Source organism: Chelonia mydas, chromosome 17, assembly GCF_015237465.2.
Source record: "Chelonia mydas isolate rCheMyd1 chromosome 17, rCheMyd1.pri.v2, whole genome shotgun sequence".
Taxonomy (NCBI): Eukaryota; Metazoa; Chordata; order Testudines; family Cheloniidae; genus Chelonia; species Chelonia mydas.
The window spans coordinates 10280380-10296977 of record NC_051257.2 but is presented as its reverse complement, the minus strand read 5'-3'; the positions used below and the strand labels follow the sequence as shown (position 1 = coordinate 10296977).

General features: G+C 48.1%; 1 protein-coding gene across 5 annotated transcripts in view; it reads left to right on the top strand.

Moving 5' to 3' along the window:
• CLUH (clustered mitochondria homolog) overlaps positions 1 to 16021 on the top strand; it is a 55092-nt gene extending 39071 nt beyond the window's left edge. For all 5 annotated transcript variants that reach the window (XM_037880164.2, XM_043530915.1, XM_007057594.4 and 2 more), the window contains 13 exons: positions 1094 to 1246; positions 1890 to 1952; positions 2649 to 2893; positions 4035 to 4119; positions 5042 to 5195; positions 5893 to 6032; positions 7029 to 7109; positions 8069 to 8194; positions 8788 to 8909; positions 10858 to 10951; positions 11871 to 12005; positions 13729 to 13802; positions 15061 to 16021. In XM_037880164.2, coding sequence (XP_037736092.1) covers positions 1094 to 1246; positions 1890 to 1952; positions 2649 to 2893; positions 4035 to 4119; positions 5042 to 5195; positions 5893 to 6032; positions 7029 to 7109; positions 8069 to 8194; positions 8788 to 8909; positions 10858 to 10951; positions 11871 to 12005; positions 13729 to 13802; positions 15061 to 15229 — 1641 coding nt within the window. In that variant the 3' untranslated portion in view covers positions 15230 to 16021. The remainder of the gene's footprint in view (positions 1 to 1093; positions 1247 to 1889; positions 1953 to 2648; positions 2894 to 4034; positions 4120 to 5041; positions 5196 to 5892; positions 6033 to 7028; positions 7110 to 8068; positions 8195 to 8787; positions 8910 to 10857; positions 10952 to 11870; positions 12006 to 13728; positions 13803 to 15060) is intronic.
• Positions 16022 to 16598: the final 577 nt, after the last annotated feature.

The window sequence follows — 16598 nt, the reverse complement described above, 5'->3', positions numbered from 1 at the left end:
GTGGGTGGTGTGCAATCATGTGCTATAACTGAAGGGTAGAGCTGGTGAATCTTCAAAGCTCTCTTTTCTCCAAAGTGCTCGTCAGTGACTGGAGTTGACTAAGACGAATGAAAATCTCTTCCTGTATCAATTGCTTAGCTTTCACATGCTTCTGATGTCCTCATTTCACTGATTCAGTATTCGTCAGAACTCTCAACGCCCAAAACTCAAATCTTAAAAATGAAAAAGAAAAAACCCTGACAAAAATCAACCCTTCGCCCTTATACCAGAGTAAAATAATAAAAAAGGGCACGAGCTCAATTTTTTTTTCTTTGTCGAATAGTTAGTCTACAATGAGCAGCATAACTAGGGATCAAAAATACTATACAACTCTGTGCGTGCGCGTGAACTAGGTGACAGACCTGTGTAGAGCTGCTGTGTAGACACCTCCCACCCATTCTCAATATGTGACGGTAACTTGCATAAATGTATTTAAAACTCAAGGGGACACATTTATATTTGCTCATTGTTCATTGTACTTCACAACTTCCATTTGCCAGCACTAGAAACCCGTATCTCTGCCCCCGCCCGGGGCCAACCATACTTCATTTTTTTGTCCAGTCCCTTGTGATTTGTAGCACGCATGGGAAATGTGGTGGTCTCCCTTCCTGGCTACTGAAGGAAAACTCTCTCTCGTTTCTCCCTGTTCCTCAGTTGGTAGGTTCACGCTTGCAGGAGGTTGGTTAAACAGCTCCTGGCCAGGTGCATTTGCACAGCATTCCCTGATACGGCCATGCTCCTCCAGCCATGGGCAGGCATGGTCTGTGTCTGGATTCCAGGCAGAGGAAGGGAGGACGCTTATCAGATGTGTGGAGCTCCTGAGAATCCTGTTTGGGGCAAGGGTTCCTACACGCTACACCCCCCCACCCCAAAAAGATCATTGCTCTGTCTGAAACATAGAGCCCAGTCTGAGAAAGGGACCAGATTTTCAGAGGGGCTCAGCCCCCACTGAGGACCACGAGAGCTAGCGGCTGCTGGGCACTTTTGAACATCTGGCTCTGTGTCCCCTTTCTGGCCAGTGGCTCCTTTCCCCTAAGCTCCATGTGCTCTGCAGGTGAAAGACTGCCTGGACCACACCGTGCTCCCGATGGACGGCGCTACGTTAGCAGAGGCCATGCACCAGAGGGGCATCAACATGCGCTACCTAGGCAAAGTCGTCGACTTCATCGCCAAGACCCCCGCCTGCCCACAGCTGGATCACATCTACGTAAGCGTCGGGTTTCGTTTCCGATTGTGCCACTGGGATAATGGGGGCCTGGCCACATTCCAACTCGGCTAATTGCATTCTGTCAACCTCTGTGTAAAAACAAACAGCCAGGCTTTGACACCGTGTGAAAAAGCCTTTGATTGCAGGGGGTGGAAGGTTTTACTCCCGTATTCCTGTTTTCATTATGGTTAGGGAGGATAGGTGCCCTGAGGGACCGTAAAGCACTTTGGGGTAAAAGGCATTGCCGGTTGGTCCAGGAGAGCCTGTGTTTTTAGGGCCATGCAGTGTCCCCCAGGGGCCCTGGATTGAACAGCAAGGATGTTGCTTGTGATTGGTCAGGAGGTTACGCTGGGGCCTGATTCTGCCACCCTGGCTCACATTGAGTAGTGAGTATATCGCTCCAGGAATGTCCCATTGGATTGAGGCCCTACATACTACCCTCCCGTCCTGAACAAAGAGTTCCCTGCCTCCAAGAGTTTACAGTGTAATTTGCAAAGTAGGGTACAACTCTGCAGTAGTAACAATCACAGAATTGGGCCCTTTGTCGATATGGATCAAAATACATCTAAAATCAAAGTGTGTGTGTGTGTTTTCCCTCTATTGACTAATTTTCTTAGTCCCTGCTCTTTATTCCTTTGGGTAGAAAATTGGAATCAGCGAATTGATCACTCGATCAGCCAAACACATCTTCAAGACATACCTTCAGGTACGAGCGGCTGTCTAAACTCTTGCCATGTGATGTTCTCGTTAACGGTTTTTCAGAAATAGAAGCTGTTTAAATCTGTTTTCTCATTAGCTAGTTCGTGGATGTTGCCTAGCAACTGGAAGTAAAATCTCATTAGGCCTAATATAGGTAGAGACCTGGTACAAGAGAAAACAAGTTCCCACTTGAAGGAAGCACTCCCAGAGGATTATCATTCCACGCTTTTCTGCCCCAGAATTTCACTGATTACACTGAAGGTTTTTAAGAGTGAAATCACAGCTTGTCTTGCCTGTAAAACACTCACTCTGCTTAAGCAAACAGTAGTGCTTGTGACCTCCAAAGATGCTTGTTTATTACATGAATTCTAGGACATGGAGCAATGCATTGTTCCAGAAGCAAAGAAATCTATGCTATAAGAATTCCACATTATAATCTCCAGATCCGCAGTTATTGTTCATTCTCGCCAACCCCACCCCTTTCGAAGTTTTATAGAAACTGTGCATGACTTTTTGTGTGGCACTTCACGCATGTTTGTTCTGTTGCTCTGAGACGCACCGTCCTGGCAGACCTTCCCTCTGTCTCTGTCGGGCGAGGATATTTGCCGCACAGATGGGATTGGATTTCCGTTAGAGTTGGATCAGATTGATGCATGTGTAACACAGAAAAGGTTCCACAACTGACTTCAGTATCTTGCTGCAGGGCGTGGAACTGTCTGGCTTATCGGCAGCCATTAGTCACTTCCTCAATTGCTTCCTAAGCTCCTTCCTAAATCCAGTTGCCCATCTCCCTGCTGATGAGCTGGTCTCCAAAAAGAAGAATAAGAAAAGGAAAAACAGGAACCTTGGGAATGCTGATAACACTGCCTGGGCCAGCATGACCCCTCAGGAGCTTTGGAAGAATATTTGTTCCGAGGCAAAGAACTACTTTGATTTTCATCTTGAATGGTAAGTAGAATGATTTATCTTCACTTCCCCTTCCTTTTGCCGGATTTCTCTTTCTCCAAATGGCAGTAGCTTTATTGTGAAGGGTGCCTGTGTTGTTTATAAAATCCCTTAAGCTTTGGAATCAGCTTTTAAAAAGGTTTAAGTAGCAGATGGGGAGAAACCGAGGCGGGGTGGGGGGGGGCGGTGTTTGAATTAGGATTACAGGTGAAATTTTAAATGAGATCAAATTCACGAGGCAGCGATATCTCAGAAGGTTGATTCAGACGGCACAAGCTGCAGAGGAGATAGCATGAAGGATAGAGGCGGGGACAAAGAATCCAGCCTGAGACGAGCAGAGGGAGAGAGGGGAGTAGAGATTTCATGGTCATGAGTTAGGCAGGCGTGAAATCTGTGGATGTTCCTAAAACAAAGACAGATCTTAGCCAGACTCTGAAATGAAGAGGTTGCTGGTAAACGAGTAAAACACTTAACGGACATTTTTCAGAGTAGCAGCCGTGTTAGTCTGTATTCGCAAAAAGAAAAGGAGGACTTGTGGCACTGTAGAGACTAACCAGTTTATTTGAGCATAAGCTTTCATGAGCTACCACTCACTTCATCGGATGCATTCAGTGGAAAATACAGTGTGTATGGTAACACCCATTGTTTCATGTTCTCTATGTATATAAATCTCCCCACTGTATTTTCCACTGAATGCATCCGATGAAGTGAGCTGTAGCTCACGAAAGCTTATGCTCAAATAAATTGGTTAGTCTCTGAGGTGCCACAAGTCCTCCTTTTCTTTTAACGGACATTATGAATCAATAAAAGCTGTTTTCAAAACAAAGTCCCCGCACACAAGATTTAAATCCTAATTAGATGGTTGAATTCACGGTTATCTCTCGAGCATCAGAGAAACTGAATATTTTACTGCAAATAAGGAAAAGGCTGAATCAAGCAGCCCTATTGCTAAAGCTTAAGGCAGGGGAAGGGAAGAGATGCACGTAGGACTGACGTAAACGAGCTCCTTGCTTGCTGATGTTTGGCTGCACCTTCTTTGTTGATTAGCTCCTAACTATACCGGGAGGAGTACTTCAGGCACGCCCTAGGTGGATACTCTTGAGTATAAACTTACCCTAAGATCTCGCCTCGCTTTTTTTTGCAGTGAGAATGTTGACCAAGCAGCAGAGGTGTGTAACCTCCAGAAAATCACCCTCCTACGTGAGATCTCCCTCAAAACTGGAATCCAGGTAAGAGCCAAGTCCTCCAGCTTTCTTTCATCACTTTCTCCAATGGGGAAATTCACTAAGAGGGGGCATATGTTGATTCAGATCACAAGGTCTTTCAAAAGAGGATTCCCACCCCTGGCCCTTCACTCCTCCCCACAGATTTAGTGCTGAAATGCCAGTTCTAACCCCGCAAAGGGATTTCATTTAGTTGCGTTAAGGGTAAACCTGATATATGTAAGAAGATTGGTCTGCTCCAGTCTGATAAGTCCTTAGGCCTGTCTCTGGTGCTGGCCAAATGGCCCTGCAGAGTATGAAGTGAAACCGCTGCTGTTAGGGGGAATAGGGTCAACTTCTGTCTTACAAAGCAGGACGATGCTGTCCTCCTTACCGAAAACAAATGGCTCCCGTTTTTAGATTTTGTGCCAAGATTCAGCTTGGATGGCACCTGACTGTAGGCTATAAATCCCTGCACATCAGGGGTCATAATGCAAGTGCTGGCACAACCCAGAGCTCAGCCTCTCCGGGGTGCTGCGACAACAAAACAGGGATCTGTTTGCTGCAGGGGTTTAATACAGGCAAATGTGGAGTCGTCCTTCCATGACAGACCTCCACTGTGGCCCTCTTTCAAGACACTGCCCCACATCTTCATACATAAACCAACGTAAAAACAAAATCCAAAGGGCAGCTAGCAGTGTGTGCATTCACACTTCCCCTGATTCTTCTGTCTGTCTGTGACCTGGCAGCCAAAGCTGCTGGGCTGTCCTGGGAGGCCTGATTCTCTCCTCAATTACACCCAGGTAGCCCCTTTTGGACTTCAGCGGGAGTCACACAAGTGCCACTGAGGGTAACGTTGGCCCCAGGTGTCCATGAAGGGCGTTGAGAGGGCCGCACAAAAGGAGGAAAGGAGCTGAAAGATGTTGGCTTTGGTTTTTCGTTCCTTCAGATCCTGTTGAAAGAGTATAACTTCGATAACCGGCACAAACCCACCTTCACAGAGGAGGATATTCTCAACATCTTCCCGGTCGTGAAGCACGTAAACCCCAAAGCTTCGGATGCTTTCCACTTCTTCCAGAGCGGGCAAGCGAAGGTCCAGCAAGGTACGTGCTGCCTCTTCCCTTTGGGTTAGTGCTGATGAATGCTGCTTTGTACCCTGGCCTCGCCTAGCCATGGTGCAGACGCTGCGCAGCATGGTAGGCTACCCTGTGTCAATCACTGCGCCTAAACTCTGTTCTAGGGGGCCCCCTCTATGGCAGGGGTGTGTAAACTCTTTGGCCCAAGGGCCACGTCAGGGTTCCAAAACTGTATATGGAGGGCCGGGTAGGGAAGGCTGTGCCTCCCCTGACTGCCCCCCTCAGAACCCGTGACCCATCCAACCCCTGCTGCCCCTGTCCACACCCCCGCCCCCTGTCAGGCCCCCCAGGACTCCCACGCCTATCAACTCCCCCCTGCTCCCTGTCCCCTGACCACGCCTATCAACTCCCCCCTGCTCCCTGTCCCCTGACCACCCTCTCCTGGGACCCCCCCGCCCCGACCGTCCCCTCGGAACTCCCATGCCTATCCAACCCCCCCACCCCCCAGTTCTCTCTCTTCCCCCCCCCCCCCTTTACAGACTATGCTTATTCTTCCTGTGGCATTAGGAGTTATGATTTCCCATTGCTTGTGGGTAATACAGTAGCTCAGGGATTCAGCAAAGGAAGTTCCCCAGCCTTCTCTCTGCTCTATAGTTACAGGAAAAGGAAATCAAGGTCCTAGGTTAACACTTAATAAGAACTAATTTCCTCTGGGTTTTTGTAGGTTTCTTGAAGGAGGGCTGTGAACTCATCAATGAAGCCTTAAACTTGTTTAACAACGTGTACGGTGCTATGCACGTGGAAATCTGTGCCTGCCTTCGGCTGCTGGCTCGCCTCAACTATATCATGGGAGACTACTCAGAGGTACCCAGAGCCCCCCTGCCGCTTCCCTAAGAAATCTCCTGGTTGGTCAGCGGTAACTGTCTTCTCCCCCTCCCGCTCTGCCCTTTGTGCCTTCAGATTAACGACTCCTGTGATAACTGCAGAATGAGCAGTATAGTTGAGCTGAGAAGTGGATGTGAGAACAGGCCTGGGGCCAGGTCTCCTGGGTTCTCATTCCAGTCTCCTCTCTGGCCACTTACACCTGTCTGTTTTCCTGTGTCTGGAACGGGTAGAACACCCGTTTCCCTACTGCATACGGGTGCCTTATGAGTTCATTAGCCTCTCTTGGAAAAGCAGTTACCTAAGCATTAAATTTTATTTAAGGAAACAAAATCATTTGCTTCAGTGGGTTTCCCCTTTCTCCATTTATGGCTATCTTAGCTGGCTAGCCCAAGGGCCATGTGGCCAGCACTCTGTGTAGCTTTCACCACTGTACAGGTGGGCATCCTGATGAGAATTCCACTTGGATTCTGTTACCTTGCCCATAATCCTCGCTGGAGGTCATTGGTTTCTCCTTGTCTCCTATTGAAGGCTCTCTTATCTGGTACCCAGAACATGTGTCGTCCTCTCCAGCAGTGACCTGCTTGCTGGCTCATTTGGGCTGAGGGATGCTGGGATTACCAGCCCTTCAGGCTTTGGCTATCAGAGTGCACCCCAGGAACAGAGAATAGCATATCCTCTGACTCCCAGTGGAAATGAAATCTGGGTCTCCCACTTGCCCAGGCAGAAGAGTTGCCAAGAGGCAAACTACTTGTGCCCTGGTACAACTCACCCAGACTTCTCACTGAGTCGCTAGAAGGCATTTCTCTTGCTGAAGTCCAAAAATTAATGGAAATTGTTGCTGAGCGTCCTCCGTTTTTTGAGAGAGAGAGAGGCTGGAAACTAAGATACCTTCCTCTCTCCAGTTCCCACCCAAGCATCTCTTGAAACATATGCCTCAGAATTTGCTACATCCTCCTGTTTGTCATTCTCTTGTAGGCCTTAAGTAATCAACAGAAAGCAGTGCTAATGAGTGAGAGGGTCCTGGGCATTGAGCATCCCAACACAATCCAAGAATATGTGAGTATAAAGAGAAAACAGTGAATGTCGTGTTCGCATCTGGTGTCTGTGCGACTTCAGTTTATGCCCACATTTGCAAGACAGCTGCAGCCTCCTTAACTTTGTAAAACAGTCTCTTGGTAAACCTGTTCTTCCCATGCTGCACGCTTTCTTGGGGGCATTTCTTTTCTTTAGGCCTCTTATTACTAGGAACAAGATGTGTGGAAAAGTGGGTCTCTCTTTGCTCAGGGGCGTCATTGAATCATAAGAGTTAAAAGTGAAAAGCAGGCCCTTAAGCTAATACTTTATATACACCAAAAAAACCCCCACTTATAGCCATCATGGGAAGAGAGATTGAAATGGATTCTCCCAGCTAACCTCATGCTGTCAGTTTGGCCTTGTCGTTCTGTAGAAGGCGGTATTCAAAGTTTCTCTCCAAAAATCCGATCCTGCAGTTGCTCATGTTGAAATGTTGCCAAGTCTTATGGTGATGTAAAGTAATAGCTCAACCATAAGATAATACAAAAGTCTTGTTTTTTCTGATTTGTATTTGTCTTGCTGCGTGAGACACTTTTTTGCTCTGGTTTGCCAGATATTTGTGTGTGTGTGTGTGTGTGTGGTTTTGTGGAGTTTTTTGCAGCCCCCCCCCCCGCCCTTCCCCTGATCCCAATTTTGTAAAATTCTGTGTCACGGCTGGGATAGTATACATGCAGGTCAACTTTGAAGTATCTTCTGAAGCTACTAGGAGATACTGACACCTATATATTAACACAACCATGTCTCGCCACTGTCTCACACGGCACATCAGGCTTCTTTAGGTTGACTAGTAGATGAGTAACTTTCCAATGGTTATAACCTGAATTAGTTTTATTCTTAAAGGCAGTGCTTTTCTCAGTGCCCCAGACAACGGGGGGGCAGGTGGGAGGGAGATGAGGATGGGATGCCCCATTTTTAACCTTTGAATGTTTCTTATGCTGTAGATGCACCTTGCTTTGTATTGCTTTGCCAACAGCCAACTCTCCACAGCATTAAACCTACTGTACCGTGCACGCTACCTCATGCTGTTGGTATTTGGAGAAGACCACCCAGAAATGGCACTCTTAGACGTAAGTGATCCTTCTGGGTAAACTCCTTGTCTAGGCTGTGTGAAGCTTGTTCACTTATTTTAATCCCGTCAATAGGCAATGTCTCTCCATCCCTTCCCACGGTTGTTATTGCTCCTCCTTTCCCATGATGGGGGAAGGAACAAGCTTGCAGATGCGTAGATAGTAGCTCTGTAAAGAGGAAGGGTGGTCTTGTGGCTAAGGCACTGGACTGGGACTCAGGAGATGTGGGGTCAGTTCCCAGTTCTGCCCTAGACTTCCTGTGTGACCTTGGGTAAGTCACTTAACCTGCCTGTACCTCAGTTCCGTGTACGTAAAATGAGGATACTTCCTTTCTCATCCCCTCTGTTTGCCTTGCTCAGAGCTCTTTGGAGGAAAGTTTATCTCTAGTTATGTGTGCACAGTGCCTAGTGCAATGGGCCCCTGATCTCTGTGGGGTCCTCTACAAAGAGCTAGTAAAAATAACAAGCCCACAAACTTCACTGTGTCTTCAGCTCAAAAGGCTTGGTTGGGAGTCGCCTTTTGGAACTCCCTCTTGTTCTCTGACCTGTGAACTCCTTCTTGATCTCTGACCTGTGTGTGGTGATTGCCCTTAGAACAACATTGGTTTGGTGCTTCATGGAGTTATGGAATACGACCTGTCCCTCAGATTCCTGGAGAATGCTCTGGCGATCAACTCCAAGTATCACGGCTCCAAGTCTCTGAAGGTTGCACTGAGGTACGGTGCCTCGGTCTGGGGAAATGGGTTGAAGTTTGTGTTTGGGGGTACGACGCTGTATAGGAAAGTCGGACTGTGAATCTACCCTCGTCGTATCTGGGATTGGGCCCCGCTCTGGCTTATGAGTGCTGTCCCTGGTCAGCTGTATGCAAGCCTCCATTCTTTCATGTTCTTTCCCCCAACCATTTATATGAGCTTGACCACCCAGTTCAGTCGGAAGGCAGCGATGCTTGATTCGGCTGAGTCTGGCATAGCTGCTTCGAAAGGTTCAGAATCGTGGGTCTAGAATTATTTACATGTAGGACCTACCACAATACAATGTGCTAGGTGTTGTCCACAAACGCAGTAAGATGATCCCTGCTTCCTGTGTAAGAATAGAAAGAGTAGGTGAAGGCTGGGAGGAGAGGGATAAATATCATCAGTACATCTGGGGACTGAGATGATGGAAAGCACCTGGTTGTTGGTTCTTGCTGAAATAGCCTGGAGACACAGGGATCATTTGCATTTTTCTTTCACCATTAGGACTTGATCCTATGATGTGGCTCTTTGTGACTCCACTGGGAGTTGAGAGCACTCGGCACCTCTTAGGATCAGGTCTTAAAATCCTTGGGTAAATAGCCATTGCTACAGACCTCTCCCTTGAAAAACTGGCCGGTGTGCATTTGTCCCACTCGGAATTGCCACCCCCATGCTGCAGCCATCTGTGCTTCGTCAGGGTGAAGAGAAATCTTCTGAAGCACCCGCACGAGTCTGGTTTTGTTTTCCAACTGATGGATACAAATTCTGCAGAGAACATTTTCCTGCATGCCTCCGTAGGGCTAGGATGTGTGTTGAGATCCAGAACCTCCCTTAGAATAACGAAGCCAAACATAGAAAGCTTTTTCCATTCCAAGAACATTCGAGCTGCTGAGATCAAGCCAGGGTGACTCTTCCCAACTGGAGAACAACCAGGTGACTTGGATTGGCGGCTCTCGCTGTTGCTGCCAGTGGTGTCTTTATTTTAAGATTCTGACTCCGGGCTGGCTAATCAAGAGATTCACATGTTCGCTTTCCAAGAAAACAAAATGCCCTTTTAGAAAAGGGAGGCCCCTGGGTTGCTTCGTCTTACTGTAATTACCTGCCTGGGAGACAAGCCTGGCCAATTAGATATTCTCATGGCCTTCAGCATTACCTGGAAGTGCTGAGCACATAACATACAGCTGGCATTTTAAAATGTCCTGGACAGAAAATAAACTTCCTGTTCCCAAGCAGTAGAAAGTGACCAAAAAATTAACATCTCAAGTTCAGTCTGAGGTGACTTTTCTTCTCTGGCTGGAGTGATGAGGAGATGATCTATTTTTGCTAGGTTTTAGGTGTAATTTCCTAATCTAGGATGGCATAAATCTGAAGAGTTAACCAGAGAGAAGGTAACTACTAACACACTGTACTGAGAGTCAAATATCTGGCTGCTGCCTTCTTTGGCCGTGGTCATCCCTTGAGCTGAGATGGTGAGGTGGCAGCAGGTTTAAAACAAACAAAAGGAAGTACTTGTTCACACAATGCACAGTCAACCTGTGGAACTCCTTGCCAGGGGATGATGTGAAGGTGAAAACTTTAAAAAATATATATATATATATAGTCATGGTGGATAGATCCATTAATGGCTATTAGCCAAGATGGTCAGGGATGCAACTCCATGCTCTAGGTGTCCTTAAGCTTTACTGCCAGATGCTGGGACTGGATGACAGGATGGATCACTTGATGATTGCCTTGTTCTGTTAATTCCTTGCAGCATCTGGCATTGGTCACAGTGTTGGGCTAGATGGACCATTGATCTGACCAGTATGACCGTTCTTATGTTTGCACTGAGCATTGCCTGCACCTCTTTGCAGCACAGAAGAACTCTTTCTCCCTTGATTGACCCTGTGTTCATTAAATCTAGCTCCGCGTTTCTTCTTTTCCATTGCAGCCATCACTTGGTAGCCCGAGTGTACGAGAGTAAAGCAGAATTCCGATCAGCTCTACAGCACGAAAAGGAAGGCTACACAATCTACAAAAATCAGGTCAGTGGCATATGCTTGCTTCGCTTGCCCCATTTGGCTTTCCGGTGCGAAGCCCCTAGTTCTGTGCTGAAACCGTCCTGCATCTTACAATGTGGGGGAGGCTTGTTCGTATGAACAGCTGGTGGAGAACTCCTCCTAGACTGTTAGGAGGTGAGTGTCTTGCCACGTGCCTTTAGAAAGCTAGTATTGCCACAAGGTCTCCCGTTTGACCTGTAGCCTTGGTGTCGCAGTCACTGGACAGATTTTCAGTCGGTGTGAAACACCTGCAGGCTTCATCGCTGCTGCAGAATGCTAAGATCTGAGAAAGCAGTGACAAGATTCAGAGTGCACGTCTCGCTCCCGATAACGCCCTTTCAGATCTAAGACACAAACCAGTCCTGGGGGCGGGTGGATCCTCTCTTGCTTGCAAAACTCACGGAGACGCAGCAAACCTGCCAACGTGTTCAGGCAAACCTGTTCGACAAAGAAGCCAGGCAATCGATTGAGCTCGCTCTCATGGACAAAATGCTCAGCCTGGTGGAGGACACATCTCTTAACCGGAGAGAGGACATGCATCTACTTGATGCGAGCGCACCGTTTTGATAAGCAGCTGCCTGCAGGCAGTGTCGCATGTTATACGAGGTCATCCGCACTCACTCTACAGAGAGACAAAATCCAGTCCCAGTGGGTTGCAGTAGGTGAAATCTTGCACTGTCTCAAATAACCATGTAGATGCTTTTCAGAGTAGCAGCCGTGTTAGTCTGCGTTCGCAAAAAGAAAAGGAGGACTTGTGGCACCTTAGAGACTAACCAATTTATTTGAGCATAGGCTGTCGTGAGCTACAGCTCACTTCATCGGATGCGTGTAATGCTGTGAGTCAGGCAGAGTTCGGGGTTTGTTCTGATACAGGGTTTTTGTTTGTTTTTTTGTTTCTGGCCAGCTTGGAGAACACCACGAAAAGACCAAAGAAAGCTCTGAGTACTTGAAATACCTGACTCAGCAAGCAGTGGCTCTTCAGCGCACAATGAACGAGATCTACAAGAACGGATCCAATGCGAACATTATGCCACTTAAGGTAACTTGCCTGCGTCTGGGTATTTGCCGCAAAGACGTGTATTTGCTGCAATAACAGTTGCAATGGGTAAACTTTTGGTTTCTCCTGGTTTGGGAGATAGTACCCGCTCTACTGGTATTCCCCATTTTACTTGCACAGGGTTTCTTGGGCAGGTAGGATCTTCCAAAACAAAGTGACCAAGTGCAACCTTGGATTTCTAAACCCCACCTGCTCAGCAATGTTCTTCTGGATTCCTTACCCATAGACTCATAGTTAAGACTTTCTTTTGCCCCCAAGAGAAACTGAGCTGTCTTGGTCTATAGGTTTGCAGAAATGGGCTAGACAGAGAGCACCTGATACTGCAGGGTGCCTTTTTCAAATCTGATTCTTTGAAACCTTCATTTGTAACACTAGCTCATGCACCAATGTGACACGTGCTGTTGGCTTTGAATTTTTCAGGAGGTTTCATGGTCAGATAACTGCAAGAAAGGCCTAGGAACTTGCTGGGTTCTGATTTCTTCTCCCCCTCCCCCCCCCTCCCCCCCCCCAAACTGAGGAGGTTGGGTGATTGCTCTGCACCATGGTCAGTTCCAGCTGGAAAAATCGGTACAAAAGCATCAGGCAGTCGCTGAGTCTGAGTTTGGGAGCCTGGAACGCCTTAGTTCTGACTCCACTACTGATTAACTGTGACTGTCTCCGAGTCTGTTAACTTCTCTGTCTCTGTTTCCTCTGTAAAATGGCCCGTTCTTTGCAAAGCATTTTGAAATACAGGGAAAGCAAGCACCAGGTGAATAAACGTTCAGCCGAACTGTGTCGGCAGAGCTAGCCTGACAGGAGGCTGGACGGCAAATCCTATCCAAGCAGGGCCAGGCCCACCCGCCAGCACTGCAGCAATTAGCGTGTGAAGCGTCTGGTTCCAAAACCAGCTGCTCTTACCTGCGCACGCACCTTGCGGGAGCAAAGTTCTCCTTGCTGTGCTTGGGGGAAAGCCCAAACGCCCACCCACGGTGAGTGCCCTTGGGCCTTGCTGTGCGGGAGCTGCTGGGTTCCCGGCTGCTCGCACCACTGGTGCAGAACCAGAGGCACTGGACCGCTGGGAATGAGAGGAACGCGTTCGTGTCGACAGCCACAGCTCTGCACCTTCCAGCTCGCTGGTGGCTCCCCCCCCGCCCCCCCTTTTCAGCTACAGAACTGGAGAGATTAAAACGAAACGTCTTGAGCAAGATTATGGACGCAACTCGAATTAGGTGACGCTCTCAGGCCAGGGACTAAGGCAGATGCTTAAATGTGCCAAGGCTAATCCTTCCCCCATCCCCACCCTCCTGTCAATTTCTGAGGGAATGGCTCAAATCCAGGAGACCATAAAGTTTAATCTCTCCTTATTCCCTGAAATTAAAAAGCCCAAATCCATTCAAATTTGGCCCATTTAATTGGTTCCAAAATTAGGATAGTTATGCAGTCCTATTGCCCTGCTCTGTCTCCCATCTCTCCTGTCTACATAGGCACTTCTGAGGCCTCCAGCATTGCACTATTAATCAGGTTTACTACAGTAGTGCGTGGGGACCAACTAAGATGGGCCCCATTGCGCTCGGTGCTGTACAAATGTACAGGGATGCACCTGATTTATCCTTCAGCCTCCTTAGGAGGTAAGGAAGTATTATCAAGTGTGAGTCAATGCTGAGGGGTCTCTGCTTTTTAGGATGGCTTACAAATGGCTGACTGACTGATTTATTTTTAACCCTAGTTCACCGCTCCCAGTATGGCGAGTGTGCTGGAGCAGCTCAATATTATCAATGGAATTCTCTTCATTCCGCTCAGGTAGTGTGGGGCACCTGGTGGCGTGCTTTTTCTCTGGTCTCGTCCCGGAGCCCCGCTGCATGGCTGTTTTTGGGAAAATCCGTTTGCCCCTGTAAATCCCTGTTCCCCAGGGATTATTTTAATCTGACACTTCCATTTGTATCGAGCTCTGATTCAGTGTGGACTCTTTGGTTGGTGGGAGGGAGACCCCGATAAGTGGCAAAGAATTTGTGGGGAAGTTGGTGATTTTTCTGACGGCATTTAGCAAAAGGCACCAAGTCAATGTGAAGTGCTTCTCTTTGGTAAACAAATCATTTCTGAGCCTGGTGCAGTGGCCTCAAGGTATTGCTGAATTCACAGACGCCAGGCCTACAAACTCCTGAGTCTGCCCCTTGGGTATGGCAGAGGCAGCTAGTGCTGACCACCAGCCAGAATTAGGATGGGCCACGGGCCCAGAGGAGCAGTCAGCAGCTTCACTAAGGAGGGTGGCAAAGGTGTCGGGCACAGTTTGAAATGTGTAAGCCGTGCTGATCTCGTGACCTCTGCCTGGTGCAGGGGGAACGCAGGCCTGGTCTCCTTTGGGACCATGTATAGTTGGGAGAGGAGAGTCCAGCAAAAAGCCCCTTGGAGCCAGGTGGCAGTTCAGTAGGAAGAGGGCTGACATTGGGAAAGAAAACTGTTCTCGCCTTCTGCACCCTGAACCCCTTATTTCTGGCCCCACCCTGGAACCCATGCCCGGAGGCCCTCCCTACTCCAAACCCCTCTATTCCGCCCACAGCCCCCTCCTGAACCCCAAACACCTCATCCCTGGCCCCGCTCCAGAGCCCGCACCCCAGCCCCCAATTTCGTGAGCATTCATGGCCCACCATACAATTTCCACACCCAGATGTGGCCCTCAGGCCAAAACATTTGCCGACCCCTCCTCTAGGAGCACAATAGTGCTTGTCCTTGTTCCCAGGGTCATACCTGGGACAAATGAAGGAACGGTCCCATCCTGGCCTTACTGAATAACTCGAGTTTCACAGTGACAAGACGGGTGAGGTAGCAGGGAGCAGCCTGTAAGTGTGGGTTATCCCACCACTGTTAAACAGGCCAGCTGCATTTGGCAGGTGGTGTGCAGGGCCCTACTTCACCAGAGGGCTGGCATTGTAAAGAGACGCTGGAGGAGGCTGGAAATCCCCCAGGATTTCCTACCTTCCCCCACAATGCTCACCCTCCTCGTCTCACGTTCCCGAAGTAGCTGTAATATGGGGCCCCCCCTTTCTGCTTTCCTCCCTAGCCAAAAGGACTTGGAGAACCTTAAAGCGGAGGTGCAGCGACGCCAGCAGCTCCAGGAGGCCGTGAAGAGCAGCGAACAGCTGGAAGCAGAAGACACAGGCTCCGAGGAGAGGGAGGCTGAGCCGAGCATGGCTTCTGCAGAGGTCCCCCCAGCACAGAGCTCTGCTTAAAGTGTACCTCGCTTTAAAAAAAAGAAAATTTAAACCCTCCCCCTCTTTCTGAATCTGAACCAGGGTCTCGGACGCCCCTGGGGCAGCTTCTCTCTCTTTTTTTTGACAATGTTATTGCACTGGTACAATTAATACACAATGCAAAGAGCTAAGTTGAGAACTAGAATCTGACTGTGCTCGGGTCCGCCACGCGAAGGGGGAAAGGTGGCCAGGGTGCAGCAGCATATGAAAGAACAACTTAGATGAGGACAGCCGGTGGCTGTCCCGGCCGGGGGGGAGAGGGTGTGTGCGTGCCACGCGCGTGTGTGTGTGTGTGTCATCAGTCCATTTCGACTTTGTACATATATCTGAATTCCAAATGAATGGGCTGGAGGTAGGACATTTCTCAGGTCATTTTACGTTGACTAAGGGTCACTGTTTTGCAAGAACACCCATCCCAGTGCGCAGTTCTAGCTCAAAACCTGGATTCCAAGCCAAATGATCCTGGGTTTTGTTGTTGTTGTTTTTAGTTGCTGCCCTAAGGGGGGGAAAAGCAGCTGTACTGGTTTGTCTAACTGATTGCAACCTGTGAAGAGTGAGGGGAAACGTACTGCTTTTTGCTACATTAGGATATAGCCATTTGGGTCCTCTAGCCTTTCTTTTGTTGTTCAGTTCCGAGTGTCCATGGGATTTTCATACCGTTTACATTCTGATTTCATGATCTGTAGGTCATGGTGCAGCCCTTGAGCTCTCTGCTTGAGCCTGAGTAACTGAGGAAATTGCATCCAAAGAGTAAGAGTTTAAAATAAATTTAAAAAGTACCTATTAATCCATTTACAATGGAAAATCCCAGTGCCTACGCTAGATCAGTGTTGGCATTAAAGTGGACTGTACAAATGAAATTCACATAAGGGGAAAACCTGGCCTCTGTTGCAGTAGCTTGCGGGAGGGGAAAGTTTGCCCTTCTTACAGCAGCTACTTTAATACAAAGCTGAATGAGCATCAGAAGTTAATCATCTTTTAATTGTAAGGTAATCGGCAAACTTCTACAGGTTTGAATCATGTGTGTCTTTACACAACCTAAAATTGCTAGGCATTTTTCCCTCTGGCTGAAAGAATACTAAAAATCCCATAGCACTTAATGCTAGGGATAATGTCTTGTTTTGGGGTTTTTGTTGGGGTTGTGTTTTTTTGTTTTGTTTTTGTTTTTTTTGCAGGCTGGGTTGAGATCGCTCCCAGCAGAATTTCCATTGCAGGCAATGGATGTTACTGACATGGCAGATGCCAATGAATGAACAATATTGACTTTTTCTCTTCTCGCTTCTGCCTGCCCCCCTTAAATACAGCATGCTTCCTGGTGTGCAGTCACAAGGCAAATAGGTGAGATCCA